The following is a 19270-nucleotide window of genomic DNA, read 5'->3' on the forward strand; positions in this document are numbered from 1 at the left end:
GAGTATTTTACCATATATATCAGAGGCAACATTAGAGAAAACACCTGCCCTGCTCTATGTTTCATCCTCACTGCTAAAAGTGTCTGTTATCAGCTGTGATAAGAATCCCGGACTGAACATTCAGTCTGGCTTTGCAGGGAATAATTATAGCTGAGTCATTATAGCAGAGCCACAAGGGGGCAGGCTTGGGCTTAAAAAGACACCAGAGAAGACAGACTCAGCTATAATCTTTCCGTAGCAAAGCTAGACTGAATGCTCAGTCGGGGATTCTTATCAGAGGTGATAACAGTCAGATTAAACAGAGAACAATGAAACAGAGCAGATTAGGCATTTACTGTCATGTTCCCACTGATTTATAAGGTAAAATACAAGAGGGTGCTTCATCTCTGGTTCTCTTTAAACTGTGAATCATATGCAGAGGGATGGGGACTAGATGTGCAAACAATCTCAGAAACTGTCCAAACACTAAAATGCATGTCAAATGGAATGTGCTTTTTAACACACAGGTTGAAGTAAACAGATGTGAATAGACCTTTAAACCATTGGCACATAGAAATATTAAAACTGGTTTACAGTCCCTACACCTCCTGTAGCATAAATGTGCAGCATTTCAAATTTATTTTTTTGCTTTGAAGAGAAAAGGCCTTCTTTCATTTTCTATGGACTGTGGTCACATGCCTACAAGAATCTGCCAACTCAGCTGCATGCTGGGAGAGGTTTTCTCCATCAGCTGACACTGAAACTCTCTCCCAGCATGCATAGGCAGCTTTCTGTAGCCACAATCATGTGACTACAGGCCAGCAAAGACAAACATTTAGTCTGTGAAGCTAGATTTTAGGTTAACGTTAGTGTAGGCATTCATGCAATGCTGGGTACACACTATGTAGTTTTCCATTCAATCGATGGGTGATCTGACAGGAAGTTGCATCATGCGTACATGTCCAAACGGCTCCTGATTGAACATGTCTGATCAGACGGACAGTTGCATCATGTTTACCCAGCATCAGATGCAGTATATATGGTGCCCATAGTCCTGCTTTAAAGGACAACTGAAGTGAGACGTATATGGAGGCTGCTATTTTTATTTCCTTTTAAACAATACCAGTTACCTGGCAGCCCAGCTGATCTATTTGTCTGCAGCAGGGTCTGAATTACATACCTGAAACAAGCATGCGGCTAATCTTGTCAGATCTGACAATGTCAAAAACACCTGATCTGCTGCATGCTTGTTCAGGGTCTATGGCTAAAAGTATTACAGGCAGAGGAGCAGAAGAACTGCCAGATAACTAGTATTACTTAAAAGGAAATAAATAGGGCAGCCTCCAAATCCCTCTCACTTCAGTTGTCCTTTAACCATTTTTTTTCATTTTGACATTACATAAATTATTGGTTAGCATAGTATTGTCATTACAAATAGTGTTGTTTTGAGGATTACCACTATAATGATCACCATATTAGTTAATACATAAAAAATACAGTAATAACTAAGGGCAGGTTCACACTGCAAGAGCTTTTTCTTATTGCTTGTGATTTTGAAATCTCTTGCCAGTGTAATGTTGTGTGTGTGTTCTCACTACAAGGATGTGATTTTATAAAAGTCGCCCATAGCTTTACATTACCAAGAACTTTTCAAAATATGCACTTCGAAAAACGCTGGTAGTGTGAACCACATACATCAAATAAGGGCGCCAGAGAAAAAGGGCGCAGGTATAGCCAAAATTTTATAAGATTGTCTAGAACAATATTTTTATTGCTTCTTCATCTAATAAAATTGCAAATTATCGTCTATAACAAAGAAAGCGAAAATATATGTACAATCGTAATAAGCATAGTAAAACATTGGTAAATACTATCGATATTTTACTACAACTAAACCTATCCCTACTCTCACAGAATCCTCCCTCTACTAATGCCTAACTCTAATTTATATCTTTTATCTATTTATCGAGCGCCCACATTTCTTCTTTGGCGCCTAATAGCCGATATTTTGCTCCCAAATAGTCCATTAGCCCCAGGCGCCCAAATGTCCCGATTCCGTGTGAACCAGGCCTGAATAATTTAGTGTCTCTTTACATGTATTCATGGTTCACATGTGCTGTATATGCGCTGCGTTAAAAATTCAACAGAACATTCATACTGTACATTCAAAGCGGCCCTAACAGAAGCTGTTGCTGGGTACGTAGGATAGACTGTACCTGGCTTTTGATACTTTCCCCTATTCCTCATTATCAAAGCACAACACTTTTTATTGCCACCACTCTTATGTCCCTAACCTTTGAACTCTGTCCAATGAAAATAACGTTTCCCTTACCCTTGTTATTGATGATTAACTCAACTATAAGATTACTGTACTTACGGTTACAAAAAAAAAAAAAAAAAAAAAACTTTTCCCTAAACCTCGAACAAAAAAATTAGTTAAAGAGTTAGGCATAAAAAACAAATTCAATTCTCTTTTTCTATCTGTTGTTCATATAAAAGGAATGCTAAAAAGGCAATGCATAACTTTAAAATCAATCTTACTTTTTCATTGCAGAGATTAATCCTCATGTCCCCAGCTCCTTATTAGTACGCAGCCACCAGCCAGTAATCAGCCGCAAAAGAGAAGTTGCAGTGCAGGCTGGGGGGGGGGGGGGGGGGGGTAAGTTTCTGCACAGACACAGCTAGTTCAGCCTGATTGGCTGCAGTCTGTGTCACTCTCACTCCTTTTCCTCTCATTGGCTGCCTCCCATGACTGTATGTGTCTGCCCCCTCCCCGCACTGCAGCCCGACAGGCATCTCCGCTGATTCATGTGGGCAGTGGCTGCCACCACCGCTCCGCATCCATGGGGAACCCGGCCCTGCTACCATTTCCTTAGGCATTCCCTGCATTTACAATCAACGTTTGCTATTGGTGTGGGGAGGAGGGGGGAGTAAGGGAGGAAATGACCTCACCATTGGCTTCAGCTGGAGGGAGTAAAGATGGCCCCTCCTGGCGAACAGAATTCTTTCCATTTACCTTTTTTTGTTTTATAAAGTTCACTGAAATCAACACTTGGACCGTGCAATACTACACAAGTTATGTCAGTAGAGCTAGTCACCAAAGTGGTCAAGAGCACCAAGCTGAGCAGTCAATTGTGTGCCTCGGTCTCACTCCAGTACCCAAGGGGTCAACACCGTATCCAACTCAAGGACCGGCACCACACTGAAAGATGTAAGCTCAATTACTTTATTTCCAGCATGACAGCAAGTTGCTGTCATGCTGGAAATAAAGTAATTGAGCTTACATCCTTCAGTGTGGTGCCGGTCCTTGAGTTGGATGTAGAGCTAGTATTAATCTACTTATATATGTCTTTTTTTATCTGGCATAGTATGGCCGACAGCTCCTCTTTAAAGTCCAAGATGAATATTTATGCTGCACAAAAGGTTAAGCCATGCCCAACACCAGAAATACAGCCTGCACCAGAATTGTGCTGATACTGCACTAGACGTGATCAGTGTGATTGGCTAATCACATGACCTGTTTTCCTGACCACTCTGGAACCCTCTCGCCCAGTAGGTTCCAAAATAGTCATTCTTGCAGCAGCTTGTTAGTCGTGGGGATCTGGGATACATTTTAATATGCAGCTGTGGAAGAAAACAGACATCTGTTGCACCGCATTTCAACAGCCATCAACAGAATAACAGTGAAAATGAATGAGCACAATCCAATAGTTTGTTACAGCAGCAAGAAGAAAAGATCCTCATCAAGCCTACGTCATGGTAAAAGCGAGATAAAACACTGGCATAATATTCAATGAAAACCTGTTTTCCTACAGTTATCACACTTTCTTTTGCACATACTTGCAGGGCTGTGGAGTCAGTACAAAAAATAATTTAACTCCAACTCCTCAGTTTATGAAACCACTGACTCCAACTCCAAGTACTCAAAAATTGCTCCAACTCTGCAGCCCTGCATACTTGCACAAGTAGGGATAGTCAATGACATGCAAATGTCGAATTGATGCAGTGTTATGCAAATTTTGTATGCAAGTTTAGGCAGTTTAAACACGAATTAATCAAGTCTTGCTGGGGTTAAATTAGATTGGTCCACTTTCAGGGCTGGAACCCACTAGTGATTTTCTAAGCGTTTGGGGAGCGTGAGAAATCACTAGCGATTTCTCTAAACGCTCTGCCAATGTGAATGGATGGTGCAAATTCCACAGAAGCGATTGCGATTAGCAAAATTGCAAACACATGACATGCAGCATTTTGTTAGCATTTGCGCTTCAATGTAAAGTATATAATCACTGGTGTAATAGCTCATCAAAACTGGCACGGAGCGATTTTGCTAGCGTTTTAAAGTTAATTTACACTAACAAAATTAATAATTGAAAGGACCAATCAGACTTTAAAACACTAATCGTTAATCTCTACACAACCGACAAGCTTTCTAAAATCGCTCCCTAAAACACTCATGAAATCGCTTACATACTGGTCATACAAAACGCTAGCGATTGCGATTAGCGAAAGCGTTTTGTAGTGGGTTCCAGGCCTCAAGCTGAATACATTTGCATACAAAATTTGCATAACCCTGCATCAACTTGACATTATTTGCATCTCATTAACCATCCTTATGCACAAGTAATGTTGTCTGTTTACACATTACAATTTCCCAAAGTGTAGCTTTTCTGTTTTTAAAGCTTCCATTGTATTTTTGCTTTCAAAATTCTTCATCAAAAGCAATATATCAAATAAAGATTAGGTTGAACATATCATAGAGAAAAAACATTATATGACATATTTCAAACCAACATGAACATGAAAACAGGAACAAATTAACCATTTTCCTAAATTTTGTAGTTACATTTTTTCCCCCCAAATTTTTCCCTAGAAAAGACAGAGCAATCAAAGGGAGAAGGATGGCCAAGTAAATATTAAGAAAGTGATCCTTATACCTTTTAAATGCTTAAAGAGAGTCTGAAGCGAGAATAAATCTCGCTTCAGACCTCAGAGTTAGCAGGGGCATGTGTGCCCCTGCTAAAACGCCGCTATCCCGCGGCTTAACGGGGGTCCCTGATCCCCCAAATCCCCTCCGTAATGCGGGGGAACGCTTCCTGGTTGGGGCAGGGCTAACCGCCGCAACCCTGCCCCACGCACGTCTGTCAGCGAGTATCTCTGCCTCTTCCCCGTATCTCCGCCTCTCCCCCGCCCCTCTCAGTCTTCCTTCACTGAGAGGGGCGGGGGAGAGGCGGCGATGCGCCGCTGATAGATGCGACTGGAGGCAGGGCTGCAGCCGTTAGCCCTGCCTCCAGGAGCGACCAAGTCTGCGACCAAGTGTAGCAGTGGGGGGGTTGGGGGTCAAGGGTTTGGGGGCCCCGTTTAGCGGCGCTATTGCGGCGGTTTAGCAACTATGAGCTCTAAAACGAGATTTATTCTCGCTTCAGAGTCTCTTTAAGTAGGTTATCTAATACAATGTTCTACCCAGGCGCTTTTAGCCGGTTGAGCACCTGGCTGTCATCGGTTTGCCTCCTCATCCTTCCAAGCAGAGTTGCACTGGCCCTCCCATTTCCCCCTCGGACCCAACCTGGCTATTTTTTCATGCCACCCGCTTGAAAAAAAAAAAATCTGGTGAGAACACTGCAATATTCAACATGGATACAATTGGAGAGGATAAGTGAATACCAAAAGGGGAATTCAGCCAAACTTTCCAGATTTTCATAAAAAAGGGCACATTATCTTGTGGACAACTGGTGATCTTCCATTGCATAGCAGCTATATTTATATGTTAGAAAGTATCAAGTGATCATTTTTCTCCTTTCTCAACTTCTGCTAAGTATGCAGCTGAGATACAGCACTGCTAGGAATGTTTATGTTTGTGGCTGATAAGGAAATGTAAAACGTAAGACAATGTAATCACCTCTTGGCATCAGAAATAAGCTTTCCACTGAACAAGAAAGTGCTGTGTTTAACTGTGTGAATGCTGTTCTGCTACCAAATTTTTTTTTTCGTGGTAAGTTTTATGCTGTAAATAATCTTTTAGAGCAGAGCAGAAATGCTGAGTTTCATAACACTTTAAAAAGTCATGGAAACTCCATGACCATGTAATGCTGTAACTTTAGAAACCTTACCGTTCATTCTGTACGTCAGCCTCCTTCCGCCTGCAAGTGGAGCGCCATATGCAATCTAAAAAAAAAAAGTGACCAGTGCTGAAAATCAATAATTCAGTTTCTGGTAGATACGTGTGAATTGAAGCAAACCTGAACTCATGAAATTCCTCAAGTAACACATTTCTCTATCTGCCTTTATCGCAATTCTGCTTGATCCGAAAGTTTTTATAATTAAAAAATGGTACCAGCCCCAGAATAACTTTCAGGTTGGCACTGTGCACACAGTGTTCACACACAGGATACTTAAGGTGGGTACACACGTCAGATAAAAGTCTTTGGAAAATGAAAGATCACAGACCAATTTTACCCCCTTTCATGTAGTATGAGAGCCATACTCTACACAGTCTTTTCTATGGAGCTGAACTCCACATCAGACAGAAATCTTTGCAAAATGCTGCACACAAAGATGCTGTAGACATTCAAAAGATCAGTATCTGCAAAAGATCCATTCCTGCAAAAGGTCCGTTCCTGCAAAATGCATTCATAGTTTATGATATCTGCAGATCTCATGCACACCTTGTTTAACGGACAATTATCTGTAGATCGGATCCACCAGGTTAGATCTTCAGATCGGCAGATAATTGTCTGATCTGCAGATGAATGTCCATTAAACAAGGTGTGTATGGGATCTGCAGATGTCATAGACTATGAAGGCATTTTGCAGGAATGGATTTTTTGCAGATACTGATCTGTTGCATGTGTACAACGTCTGTGTGCAGCATCTTGCAAAGATTTCTATCTGATTGTGAGGCCTGGAACCCACTGCAAACCGCAAACGCTAAACGCAACCGCTAGCAATTTGTAACAGCGGTTTGCAAGCGGATTCATGCGCGTTTGCGGTCGCGTTTTGCAACATTGTATTTTTTTGCCCAGCGGGTGCGTAGCGTTTTGCGGTTTGCGGTTTTATCCTGATTGGTCGTGTGAATAATTTTTCATTTTGTTACATTGCGCTGCACCGCAAAACGCTAGCAGAACCGCTCAGTTTAGGTTTTGCTGAGCGTTTCCACTAGCGTTTCAATACTTTACATTGAAGCGCTAGCGCTCCCAAAATGCTGCAGGTCCTGCGTTTGCGTTTCTGAGAAACGCAAACGCTCCTGTGGAAGTTGCCCCATCCATTAACATTAGCACAGCGTTTTGGCAAACTGCTAGCGTATCGCAGTGCTGCCAAAACGCTGCTAAAAGCGCTCCTGTGGGTTCCAGCCCTGAGTTCTGCTCCATAGAATAGACTGTGTAAGTATGGCTCTCATACTACATGAAAGGGGTAAAATTGGTCTGTGATCTTTCATTTTCCAAAGACTATAGTCTGATGTGTGTATGCACCTTTACTCTGTGCACAAAACATTAACCGCTTGAGGACCACAGGCTTACACTCCCCTAGTGACCAGGTCATTTTTTACAATGCAGTGCTCTGCAGCTTTAAAAGCTTGCTGCAGAGCCATACTACTTAGCACACAAATGAAAATGTCCCCCTTTTCTTGCCGCCAACAGAGCTTTCTGTTGGCAGCATCTGATTACTGCGGTCTTTATTAATTTATTCATATATTTTTGTTTATAAAAATGCATATTTTTTTATTTATTCACCTCCCCCCACAAAAATAAATCCAATCACAGTAATCCCTCTCATGGGCTTCAGCCTATGAGAGATAATTGCGTTGGAGCCGCTCCAGGAGACAGCCAAGTGACTCGGCTGTCTCCAGTACAGCGCAGTTGTAGATTGCAGCGCTGTACAATGTAAATAGACGGTTTACATTAACAGTCTACTAGCGGCAATCGCCGGTGTCAGACTGATGACGGAATGGAGTGCGATCCCCGCTAATCTCCACCCATCGCTCTTGACGCCTTTCTTGTTAGGTGGTCCTGGGGCTGCCACCTTCCCGGCGCCAATCGGCGTTAGGGGTTAGTGGTACTGGACATAGACAGTTTACTTACACACGCGCTCTAGTGAGCAGCCCTTCGAATGTTCATTTAATGTTTCCCCCCCCCCCCCCCCCCCCCGACATTACAGTTAGGAAGTTTGACTAGATTTTCGATTCCCACTGCTCAGATCCTAGTTTTGCTTCCCATGAAACAAGAATATCGCCAGTGGCAGAATGTTCAGCTCGCCCCATTACTGAGGTGGTAAGGCTCCATGCAACATAGATGCAACAAACCAGTACAGTGTTGCTTTATATTGAACCTGCCCAATAGACAATCCCACTACTAAGCCAACATTTTTCCCAGAGGCCTCTCTGGCTTGCTTTACAGTCTTCACATAAACGTTCTTACACGCCTCACCTTGCCAAGCGGAAGCAGGAAGAGCACTGCCTGGAGAAGCAGCCACAGTGTGAGATAGCCCAGAACTGTGGGGTCCCATAGATGAACCAGAGTCCAGCCAGGGGAGAAGCTCAGGAGCGACGCATCCTTCTCCATACACTGGTATAGCAGGTAGTACAAGAGTGGTGGCGGGAAAATCATCATAAACAAGACAGCTAAAGAAAAATAAATAAAGTAACATTATACAGACAGCAACAAACACTTTGGGGTCTATTGACAAAAAAGGGTGGTGATCAGCAACTTAAAGTGGCATTACTAATACTAGGTACGGCCCATCATACTTGGAAAATAAAACCATTCCTGATTATGATTCTTCTAAATAAAACCCTCTAGTCTAAACTGAAATTCAAAGTACACTTGAACTGAGAGTGATATGGGGGCTGCCAAATGTATTTCCTTTTAAGCAATACCAGTTGCCTGGCAGTCCTGCTGATCTCTTTGGCTGCAGTAGTGTCTGAATCACACACCCGAAACAAGCATGCAGCTAATCCAGTCAAACTTCAGTCAGAGCACCTGATCTGCATGCTTGTTCTTGGACTATGGCTCAGAGTATTAGGGCTTGTACACACGCCTGTCAGGGGATCAGAAGCTGGGCCACGCCACACACATGCTGTGTATTGGTAGGTGTGTGTGTGTGTGTGGGGGGGGGGGGGGGGGGGCGCGGCGGTGGTGCGCAGGGACTAGGAACGGGGGGCAGGGAAGCGGCGCGCACAGTGGAAACCTGGGGGGGGGGTGGGGGGGGAGGCAGTGTTGTGGGTTAGGGGAGGATTGGGGATGCATCGGTGTTGCTGGGGTTGGGTAGATCCATCCGGCGGATCGCTCGAGTTGGGTGTCGGGTGCAGTACACATTCCTGATTGTCGGCTGAGGCGCTCATTATCTGCTGCCTCCACTGACTTAAATCAGGCGTGTGTACTAGGCTTTAGAGGCAGAGGATCAGCAGGACAGCCAGGCAAACTGCATTGTTTGAAAATACTTAAATATGTCAACCTCCATATCCCTCTCACATTAGGTACCCTTTAAGTATCTACTCTTAAGTTGCATATACACATGCCAATCACTGACCAATTTTACTGCCGCATGTTGTGGGGGGCCAACAGATTTTGAATACTATGAGCAGATTGTTCAGGTAAGCTTTTAGGCTACTTACACACCAGGACGTTGCGTTTAGGGGACGTTATAGGGCACATAACGTGCCCCTAAGGCAACGCCTGGTGCTCTCTGATGTGGACGTCAGAGTGAGCCGCGTTGTGCAGCTCACTCTGGCGTCCAAGAGTACGCATGAGGCATCACGTGGTCCCGTCCGGCCAATCGCCGCACAGAGCGGCCGCTCCAGGAAGTAAACACTGCACGTCACACCGTGAATATTAATTAGCCATGTGCCTGGCCGCTCTCCACTCCTCCCCAACACTACTGAGCATGTGCGCAGCATAACGCACAGCATGCAGCACTCTCAACGGACGTGCTGCGTTACAATGTAACGCAACGTGGGCACTGTGAACAGCCCATTGATTTTTCATTACTGTGCGGTGGGGCTGCGTTACAGGCTGCTCTAACGTGTGCCTGTAACGTCTTAATGTGAAAGCAGCCTTATACTACATGGAAAGGGGAAAATTGGCCAATGATTGATCAATCAAAGTTGTATGTGTGTACCAGGCTTTAGGTTACTAAACAAATATTTGATATCATTCCATGTGTAAAAACCATTTACTTTCAATGTAGAGAGCAGTAAAAGCTTGCGCTGCTCTGCTAATGGGCAAATGTAATGATTGCCGGGCACAGGAGAAGCTCTCTGCCTGGTCTCTTCAATCTCCACCCCCTCCCTCCTCTGCTGAAGTGACCCAGCCATTGCCACTTGACTATCTATTAAACAGAGTAAAGACACCAGGTAGAGAGCTTCTACTGTGCCCAGCAATGATTACATTAACCAATTAGCAGAGCAGAACAAGCTTGTACTGCTTGCTGCACTGAAAGTAACTTTTTTACACACAGGGAATGTTTTATTATGCTTTTGAAGAGTCGCTTAAAGCGACGAAACTAGTCAAGCGCGCGGGGCCTACATACAGGCAGACGTGGGACTACTAGGACGAGGAGGGGATGGCTGAATATACAGCGCTACCAAGCTGACCCGGCGGCCTACGTGTGGGGTGAAGCCCAAAAAAACTCTGCAATATACCACGTCAATGCTTGTGAGTGCAATCTCTTTTTATTATTAAAGTGTTTTTACAATTTTACGCTATGGGAGCCTGTTGATTATATTTACTTGAGGTGATATGGCAGTGGCACTGCAGTGATCATAAAGTGAAAGCAAGAAGGTGGTGATAGAGATCTCCTTGAAAGGCAGGGGGTGGCCAGATGACCCCATAGGCGCTGAGGACCCATCTAATAGAGTGTCATATACAACGGTGAGTGCCCACTGCTTGGGGTGTGGTGGTGGTGAATCGCTGAATTGGTTGCGGAGCTCTGAACTGCTAAGGAAAGAAACTTGGATTTTCACTGCTGTATATCTGTATGAACTGTAGAACCTTTAGTGCGTAGCTATTTTGTGTATGAATTATAGTGTTTTGAATTGAGCAGCACACCACAGTGATATTGCACCTCATTGACATTATCAGCATGGTCTTTGTGGAATGTATATTTTATTGCTGTTGCCCAATGTCAGGGTCACTTTAATAATGAAAGTCCCCATACACTTTTATTGAATTAGCAGCCTCTTGCTTACTGCAATGACAGTGTAAAAGGACCCTTAAAGTGGTAATCAGGAGCTTATTTCTCAACAAAGGGGGTGGGTTCATTTTAGGATCCTTCTAGTGCATTACATAAGCTTCTCTTTCTGTCTCTAACAACTGTGTCCCCTGTGGCCATACATTCATAAAATAAAAATAATACAATGTGGAAGAAAGCGTTTACATTTTACAAAGAGTACTGGACGAGGACTTGCCTATTGTCCCTAAGAAGCCGGTCTGGGTCTTCTCCACAGGCCTTTCCTGGGGCTTTTCAGCCTCAACGTTGTTGTTCTCTTTTTCTACAAAGTCATCCTTTATAGCGTTTCTGGCGTTATACCGCAGAATTTTCTCCCTTTCCACAAACTCTTCCACCACCTTCTCCTATGAAAAGGACACATTAGCTTTACTAACAAAAAAAAACATACATTCAGGCTTCTATTGCTGACATGCAGTCTTCTATACTGTATAACAAAATAAAAAAAAAACATTAGCACTCTGCACTCAGAACGAGCTGAAACTTTTGTAATGATAAAAATAACTAGAATGCAAGTTGTATTCGGTTGCACTAAATGGAGGATACTCACTTCCAACATGATTTAAAGCAAAAGCATTCCGTATTAAACCCCTTCACCAAGACTATAATAGGGATTAGATTGTGAGCTCCTCTGAGGACAGTCAGTGACATGACTATGTACTCTGGACAGTGCTGCAAAAGATGGCAGTGCTATATAAACACATAATAATAATAATATGGAAGGACATTAGACTATGACTATGGTAGGATCAGAGTATGAGCTCCTCTGAGGACAGTCAATGACATGACTATGTACACTGTAAAGTGCTGCAGAAGTGGTCAGTGCAATATAAATACATAATATAGTAGAGACATTAGAGAATGAGTATACATAATATCTCCAAACAAGTCGAGGAGATGCAAATCCTTTTGACTTGCCTTGCATTCAAATTTCACGTAAATTGTATGCAGCTTGATATTAGACCAATCAAAATAACTTCCTGTATAATTTCATGTAATTTGCATAAAATGTTAATGTTATTGACCATTCGCGACTGTCAAAGACGATGACTGATGCTGGACTATTGGAATCAGGTGCCCCTCCTTACTGGGCTGGTATATACAGTCCTCATTGCAGCTGGAGTAATGAGCAAGCTGATGTCACTGACCTCTGTCCCTAGTTTAGCACGCAAAACCTCCTCAATGTAATCTTCTCTCCCCTCCCTGGTGCGCAGCTTTTCTCGGAGGTAGGCCTCTCTCTCCACATCGGTACGCAGCGGCTGCCTGACATAATCCACAGGTCCTCCAATGACCTCTGCCTCGCCGTTGCTTTTTTTGACCTTGTAATCATCAAGTCTCTGAAATGAGGAAATATATCATTTTAATTCGCTGGGACGATAAAAGGAATTATTTTCGTGTCATTTTGAAGAGGAAATTATAAAGTCGTTACCAGTGGTGTAAGGCGAACTTTGAGGACTTCCCTTTTCAATTCGTTTCGGTTGACAGAAGCGGGGGAGGGCTGGTGAACTGGCTTCCTTGGGGTACGGCCTGGCGATCTCGTGCGCGCAGGAGAACGTGACCGACTTCGCCGCCTGCTGGGGGAAGCGGAGTTGGACTTCTTGGTGCGGAATAAAGACGTGGACTAGAAAAGTAAATTAGAACGAAAAAACAATAGTTTTTAAAAAAATTTACGTAACTGAATGACATAAAAAAGTAATAATAATAATACTTCAGTATCACTATATACTGTATCTCTATACCACCAGATGGGCACAGAGACCAACAAACGTTTTTAAGCCCAGCTAAACCCCAAATTAAAGGATACCTGAAGGTAGAAGAATATGGAGGCTGCCATATTTATTTCCTTTTAAACAATACCAGTTGCCTGGCAGTCCTGCTCATCTCTTAGACTGCAGTTGTGTCACACACCTGAAACAAACATGCGGCTAATACAGTCTGAAACATCTGATCTGCATGCTTGTTCAGGGTCTATAGCTATAAGAATTATAGGCACAGCATCAGCTAGGCAGCCAGGTAATGTGCATGGTTTAATGGGAACCTAAAAAAAGAGGGATATAGAGGCTGTCATATTTATTTCCTTTTAAACAATGTATATTGCCTGGCTGTCCTGCTGATCGTCTGCCTATAATACTTAGCCATAGGCCCTGAACAAGCATGCAGATCAGGTGCTCTGACTTAAGTCTGACTGGATTAGCTGCATGCTTGTTTCAGGTGTGCGATTCAGACACTACTGCAGCCAAAAAGATCAGCAGGATAGCTGGGCAACTGGTATTGCTTAAAAGGAAATAAATACGGAAGCCTCCATTTAGGTTCCCTTTAAAATTAAATAAATATGCTAGTCTCCATATTCATCTCAGTTCGAGAGTCCTTTAAAAAAAATTGTAACAGCAATAGGTTTGATTAGTGAATATAAACTGTGTACAGCTGTAAAAAAGTGGATAAAACACCTGCTCCCTGGGCCAAAAATGCTTGTTCCTACAGGACAACAAGCTTTATTTCCTCTCTGGATTCAGCTGGTGAATGAGTCAATCAAGTGTGACCATATGAAAAGACATTAGATACTAACTAGACTATACTTCCCAGTATACCTGAAAAAAATGTCACCATGTAATAAATGTCAGAATGTTACTTTAAGCAGAGAAAAGATTTTACAATGGGCAAACATTGAGTAAATCATTTATACACCATTATTGTAAAAATGAAGCACTTTTTTCATTACATTATTTTCACTGGAGTTCCTCTAACAGCTGCATTGGATAACTTTTGCAGCAGCTACTTAGGCCTAGTGCACACCAAAAACCGCTAGCAGATTTTGAAACGCTTTTTCTTATTTTTCTGCAGCGTTTCAGCTAGCGTTTTGCGGTTTTGTGTAGCGGTTTTGGTATAGTAGATTTCATGTATTGTTACAGTAAAGCTGTTACTGAACAGCTACTGTAACAAAAAACGCCTGGCAAACCGCTCTGAAGTGCCGTTTTTCAGAGCGGTTTGCGGTTTTCCTATACTTAACATTGAGGCAGAAACGCATCCGCAATCCAAAATCTGCAGCAGCCCGGGAGTATGCGTTTCTGCAAAACGCCTCCCGCTCTGGTGTGCATCAGCCCATTGAAATACATTACCCTAGCGGATCCGCACCCGTAAGCAGATCGCAAACCGCAGCGGAAACGCTCCGGTGTGCACTAGGCCTAAAGGCTCATACACACATCAGACTATAGTCTTTGGAAAATGAAAGATCACAGACCAATCTTACCACCCTTCATATAGTATGAGAGCCATACTCTACACTGTCTTTTCTATGGAGCTGAACTCCACATCAGAAAAAAAATCTTTGCAAGATGCTGCACACACAGATGCTGTACAGACACAAAAGATCAGTATCTGCAAAAGATCTGTTCCTGCTAAAATCCATTCCTGCAAATTGCAATGATAGTCTATGAGATCTGCAGATCATCATGCACACATGATTTAACTGACATTCATCTGCAGATCAAGCAATCATCCGCAGATCTGAAAATCCATCCTGGTGGATCTGATCTGCAGATGAATGTCAGTTAAATCATGTGTGTGGGCTGGTGCACACCAAAACCCGCTAGCAGATCCGCAAAACGCTAGCAGATTTTTAAACGCTTTTTTTTATTTTTATGAGGCGTTTTGCTAGCGTTTTGCGGATTGCTGCTGCGGTTTTCAGTATAGTAGATTTCATATATTGTTACAGTAAAGCTGTTACTGAACAGCTTCTGTAACAAAAACGCCTGCAAAACCGCTCTGAAGTGCCGTTTTTCAGAGCGGTTTGCGTTTTTCCTATACTTAACATTGAGGCAGAAACGCATCCGCAATCCAAAAAATGCCTCACCCAGGCATTTTTCGTTTCTGCAAAACGCCTGCCGCTCTGGTGTGCACCACCCCATTGAGATACATTGACCAAGCAGATCCGCAGCCGCAAGCGGATCTGAAAACGCCCAAAAAGCCGCTCGGTGTGCACCAGCCCTGTATGATGATCTGCAGATCTCATAGACTACCATTGCAATTTGCAGGAATGGATTTTTGGCAGGAACAGATCTTTTGAGTGTGTGCAGCATGTTTGTGTGCACTGTGCAGCATCTTGCAAATATTTTTTTCTGATGGGGAGTTCAGCTCCATAGAAAAGACTGTGTAGAGTATGGCTCTCATACTACATGAAGGGTGGTAAGATTGGTCTGTGATCTTTCATTTTCCAAAGACTATAGTCTGATGTGTGTATGTAGCCTTAGAATTTATAAATCAATAATGGTCGGAGCTAGGATGCACGCTGCTCCAGACAGAACTTTGGTTGCAACACATACGCTGTCACGGAGGGGAGCGTCAGAGTGTATCACGGGGCCGTAATAACTTTTTACATGCTGATAAGTTTTTAACATTTCATGTAGCTTTGTAACAGGGTTTTTTTTTTTTTACTATTAACCACTTCAGCCCACAGGTGTTTTCACCTTCAGGGCAAAAGCAATTTTCCGCTGTCAGCACTCCTCCCATTCATTTGCCAATAACTTTATCACTACTCATCACATGTAAATGATCTATATCTTGTTTTTTTTCGCCACAAATTAAAGTTTTTGTGAGCTTTAATTGTTTTCAGTAATTACTTTATTTTCTATGCATTTTGAAGGCAAATACACACACAAAAAAAGAAAAATACACTATTTCTCCAATTCCAACCCCTATAGTTTTAAAATAAGCAATGCTACTATAAATAAAACCAACCCATTGTATTTGCCCATTAGTCCCAGCTATCACAACATTTCAATTATGTTCCTAGTACAATGTATGGCAACAATATATTATTTGGAAATAAAGGTGTATTTTTTTCCTGTGGTTTATTTTTGTGTTCCATCAATTGTAAGCCCAAAACCCCCTCCCACCTTCCCCAGTTACCAAGCAAATTTAAAATATTACAAAAAGAAAAATCCATCAACAGTTGCCTTAGAGACCGTCTATCAGCGGCGCATCGCCGCCTCTCCCAGCGAAGGAAGACTGATAGGGGCGGGGGAGAGGCGGAGATACGCACTGACAGACGCGAGTGAGGCAGGGCTGCGGCGGTTAGCCCTCCCTCTATGCGGAAGAGATCCCCGGCGAGGACGGAGGTATTTGGGGGGGTAAGGGACCCCCGTTGTGCGGCGCGATAGCGGCGGTTTAGCAGGGGCACACATGCCCCTGCTGAATATGAGCTCTAAAGTGAGATTTATTCTCGCTTCAGACTCTCTTTAAAAAACCTTTTCACCTCCAGTATCCACCTCCCTGTATTTACACAAATATAAACAAATACAAACACTTGGTTCTGTTTCTATTTTTAGAACACACTAACTCTGTATCTCCATCTTGTGGCCAAAAAGTAATATCCACATCCAAATACCCTATTATACACCTTCCCATAGAAAAATGAAATACATTTTCAATATTTTTAAAAACCCTTCGAGGTGAAATGGTTTATAATCTACGATACTCACCCGAATATCACTTTCTTTAATCTCAAGCTCGGTCCCGTCTTTATACCGCACGCTGTACAGTTGGGTTGACGGGTCGAACGACATGATCTGCACCTCGTAGTACAGGCTGCTTCCCGGCCACCTCCCCATCACCGCGTCCCCGTCTTCAAACTTTCGACTCGGCATTGTGAGCAACTATAACTCTGCAGGAGAGAAATATTAAATTATATGGTGTCTGTTGATACAAGAGATTAAAGTGACACTGAAAACAAAATATAGAAAACAAAATTGTTCAAGGGAAAAAATGTCATACAATGAAAGCCTACTTTGTCTTGGGGGGTAAAAAAAAATTCATTTACACGTCATAAGTAGTGATAAAGTTATTGCTGATTAAATAGGGACACAGCTAAGATGTCAAAACTGCTGTGGTCCATAAGAGGGAAACACGGTTTGAACGCAAAGTGGTTAATTACTACATAATAATACAGCAAAGTCCCCGTTATTCGGAACACAGGCAACCGGAGGTCTCAACTAACCAGCATGCCCGAGGGGATAACAGGAACTTTGTTTTGGGGTGTTTGCAGGCATTAAAATACTCACCATCCTCCAGCGACATCATGCAGTTCCTTCCTGTAGCTATATAGGTGAGATGACACGCTGGCTTCTGTGCACGGAGGCCACCGGAAAGCCTCTAGGAGCAACAGGAATGCTACAAGACGTCGCTGGAGGCCTGGCGAGTATTGGGGGGATTGTGTTTTTTTGGCCAGTAAGCTTGCATATCCGCCATCACAGGATCCCCGCTGGTGCCGGATACTAGAGACTTTGCTGTATTGTGGAATTAGGGAAATATGTTTTTATTACTAGCCTTATTTTCCAGAATAGTTTAACTACTTTTCCTCTTTTCTCTGCTCTGTTTACTCCCTTTTATAACTTTTCGAATGGCTGATTGCCAGTTACCGACAGCTGCAGGTTGGAAATAAATACCGCATGTTCTATTCTTTGTGAACGGACACTTATCAGGCATTTACCTCACTAGTTGGTAATTTTAGTTTTCCATGCAGTAGCAGCCTTAGTGAATTAATATTTCACACCGACTGTGGTAATGCTTTGTGAATTGAGGCCATTGTGGGACATTTACTGAACAACTTGATTAGCCAAGCAAGAGGGAACACAAAAAACAAATCTCTACACACGCAGGAAAGAAGGAGATTACAGCAATATTTTCATCATATTACACACAGATGAGGAAAGCGTATGATGGGCGGAGTTACTGTGGTGATGAAATCACGTTATAATGTTCCAAGAGACTTCAGATGCTCAGGACATATAGATTTCACAAGTTCTGCTTAATGACAAACCTATCAGAGCTTTCTATTTTACCCTCCCCCCCCCCCCCCCCTCCCCCAGGCAGAGAATCTGGATAATATTATCATTGCTAATTATTAATAGTTATTTGATACCAGCCCAAGCCGTCTCCAACCACACCAGGGGTGATGATTGTGGTAGGGATTAGACTGTGAGCTCTATAGAAATACATAATAATAATAATATGGTAGGGCATTAGACTATGGCTATGGCAGGGATTAGACTGTGAGCTCCTCTGAGGACAGTCAGTGACTTGACTATGTGCTCTGTAAAGTGCTGCAGAAGATGTCAGGGCTATATAAATACATACTAATACCATGGAAGTTACCTAAATTAATGTCCAGCGCTGCGTAATATGTTGGCGCTTTTTAAATACAATAAATAATAATAATAGTACATAACACTATATCCGAGGTAGGAGTTAGATTGTGAGTTCCTCTGAGCCTGAGGACAGTCAGTGACATGACTTTGCTGCGCTGTAAAGTGCTGCAGATGATGTCAGTGCTATATAAATACATTGTACTGTAATAATAATATGGCAGGACATTAGACTAGGACTGTGGTAGGATTAGATTGTGAGCTCATCTGAGGACAGTGAGTGACATGACTATGTACTCTGTAATGTGCTGCAGAAGATGTCAGTGCTATATAAATACATAATGAATTCAAAGCCTAATCCAATGAAAATGTACTCTGGTCTACTATAAACCTCCATTTACGCCACTCCCTAATCCTGCTCCACTGTTTGATGCAGACCTACAGTTCAGGTCCCCCTAAAATGTTATAGAAGGAAGCCCATCAATGCTCAGCTTGCTGACTGAGGGCTGCCATTATCACATCTATTGAGAAGGGGTTTACTTTAAAGCAGGTAACAAAAGGTTGGAAAAGCTGAGTTGAATTCCTCTGCTGAGCCCTCTATATCTTTTCAAACACAGCACTAGGTAGAGATGGGGACTTTGCTGCACGACAGAAGTTTGCTGAAATACAGAGTGTCATCTGCGAGGACTTAAAACGACCACATCCTGGAAACCAGGCTCAACAACACAAAACAAGGCCGAGCGATCATTTCTTTCACTTCAAAACAACGCTACAGTAAAGAATGAGGTTGAGTACACTACACACCTTCAATAACGGTTGTCTGGAAAGGACTATTAAGGCTGAAACCCACTAGGAATCGCTGCAGCGCTTTTAAATTGCGCCAGCTGTGTGTTCTGCGATTCCTAGGGCGATTGCGATTTGCTATGATTTGAAGT

General features: G+C 42.8%; 1 protein-coding gene across 1 annotated transcript in view; it reads right to left on the reverse strand.

Moving 5' to 3' along the window:
• Positions 1-19270, reverse strand: part of LBR (lamin B receptor) — a 62511-nt gene that overhangs the window by 29227 nt on the left and 14014 nt on the right. Inside the window, exons 2-7 of the mRNA XM_068279680.1 lie at positions 16674-16855; positions 12626-12817; positions 12345-12533; positions 11378-11543; positions 8400-8593; positions 6087-6141 (exon numbers count right to left, since the gene is read on the reverse strand). Of these exons, the coding sequence (XP_068135781.1) occupies positions 6087-6141; positions 8400-8593; positions 11378-11543; positions 12345-12533; positions 12626-12817; positions 16674-16838 (961 nt within the window). The 5' untranslated portion in view covers positions 16839-16855. The remainder of the gene's footprint in view (positions 1-6086; positions 6142-8399; positions 8594-11377; positions 11544-12344; positions 12534-12625; positions 12818-16673; positions 16856-19270) is intronic.

Source organism: Hyperolius riggenbachi, chromosome 4 (genome assembly GCF_040937935.1).
Source record: "Hyperolius riggenbachi isolate aHypRig1 chromosome 4, aHypRig1.pri, whole genome shotgun sequence".
Classification (NCBI taxonomy): domain Eukaryota; kingdom Metazoa; phylum Chordata; class Amphibia; order Anura; family Hyperoliidae; genus Hyperolius; species Hyperolius riggenbachi.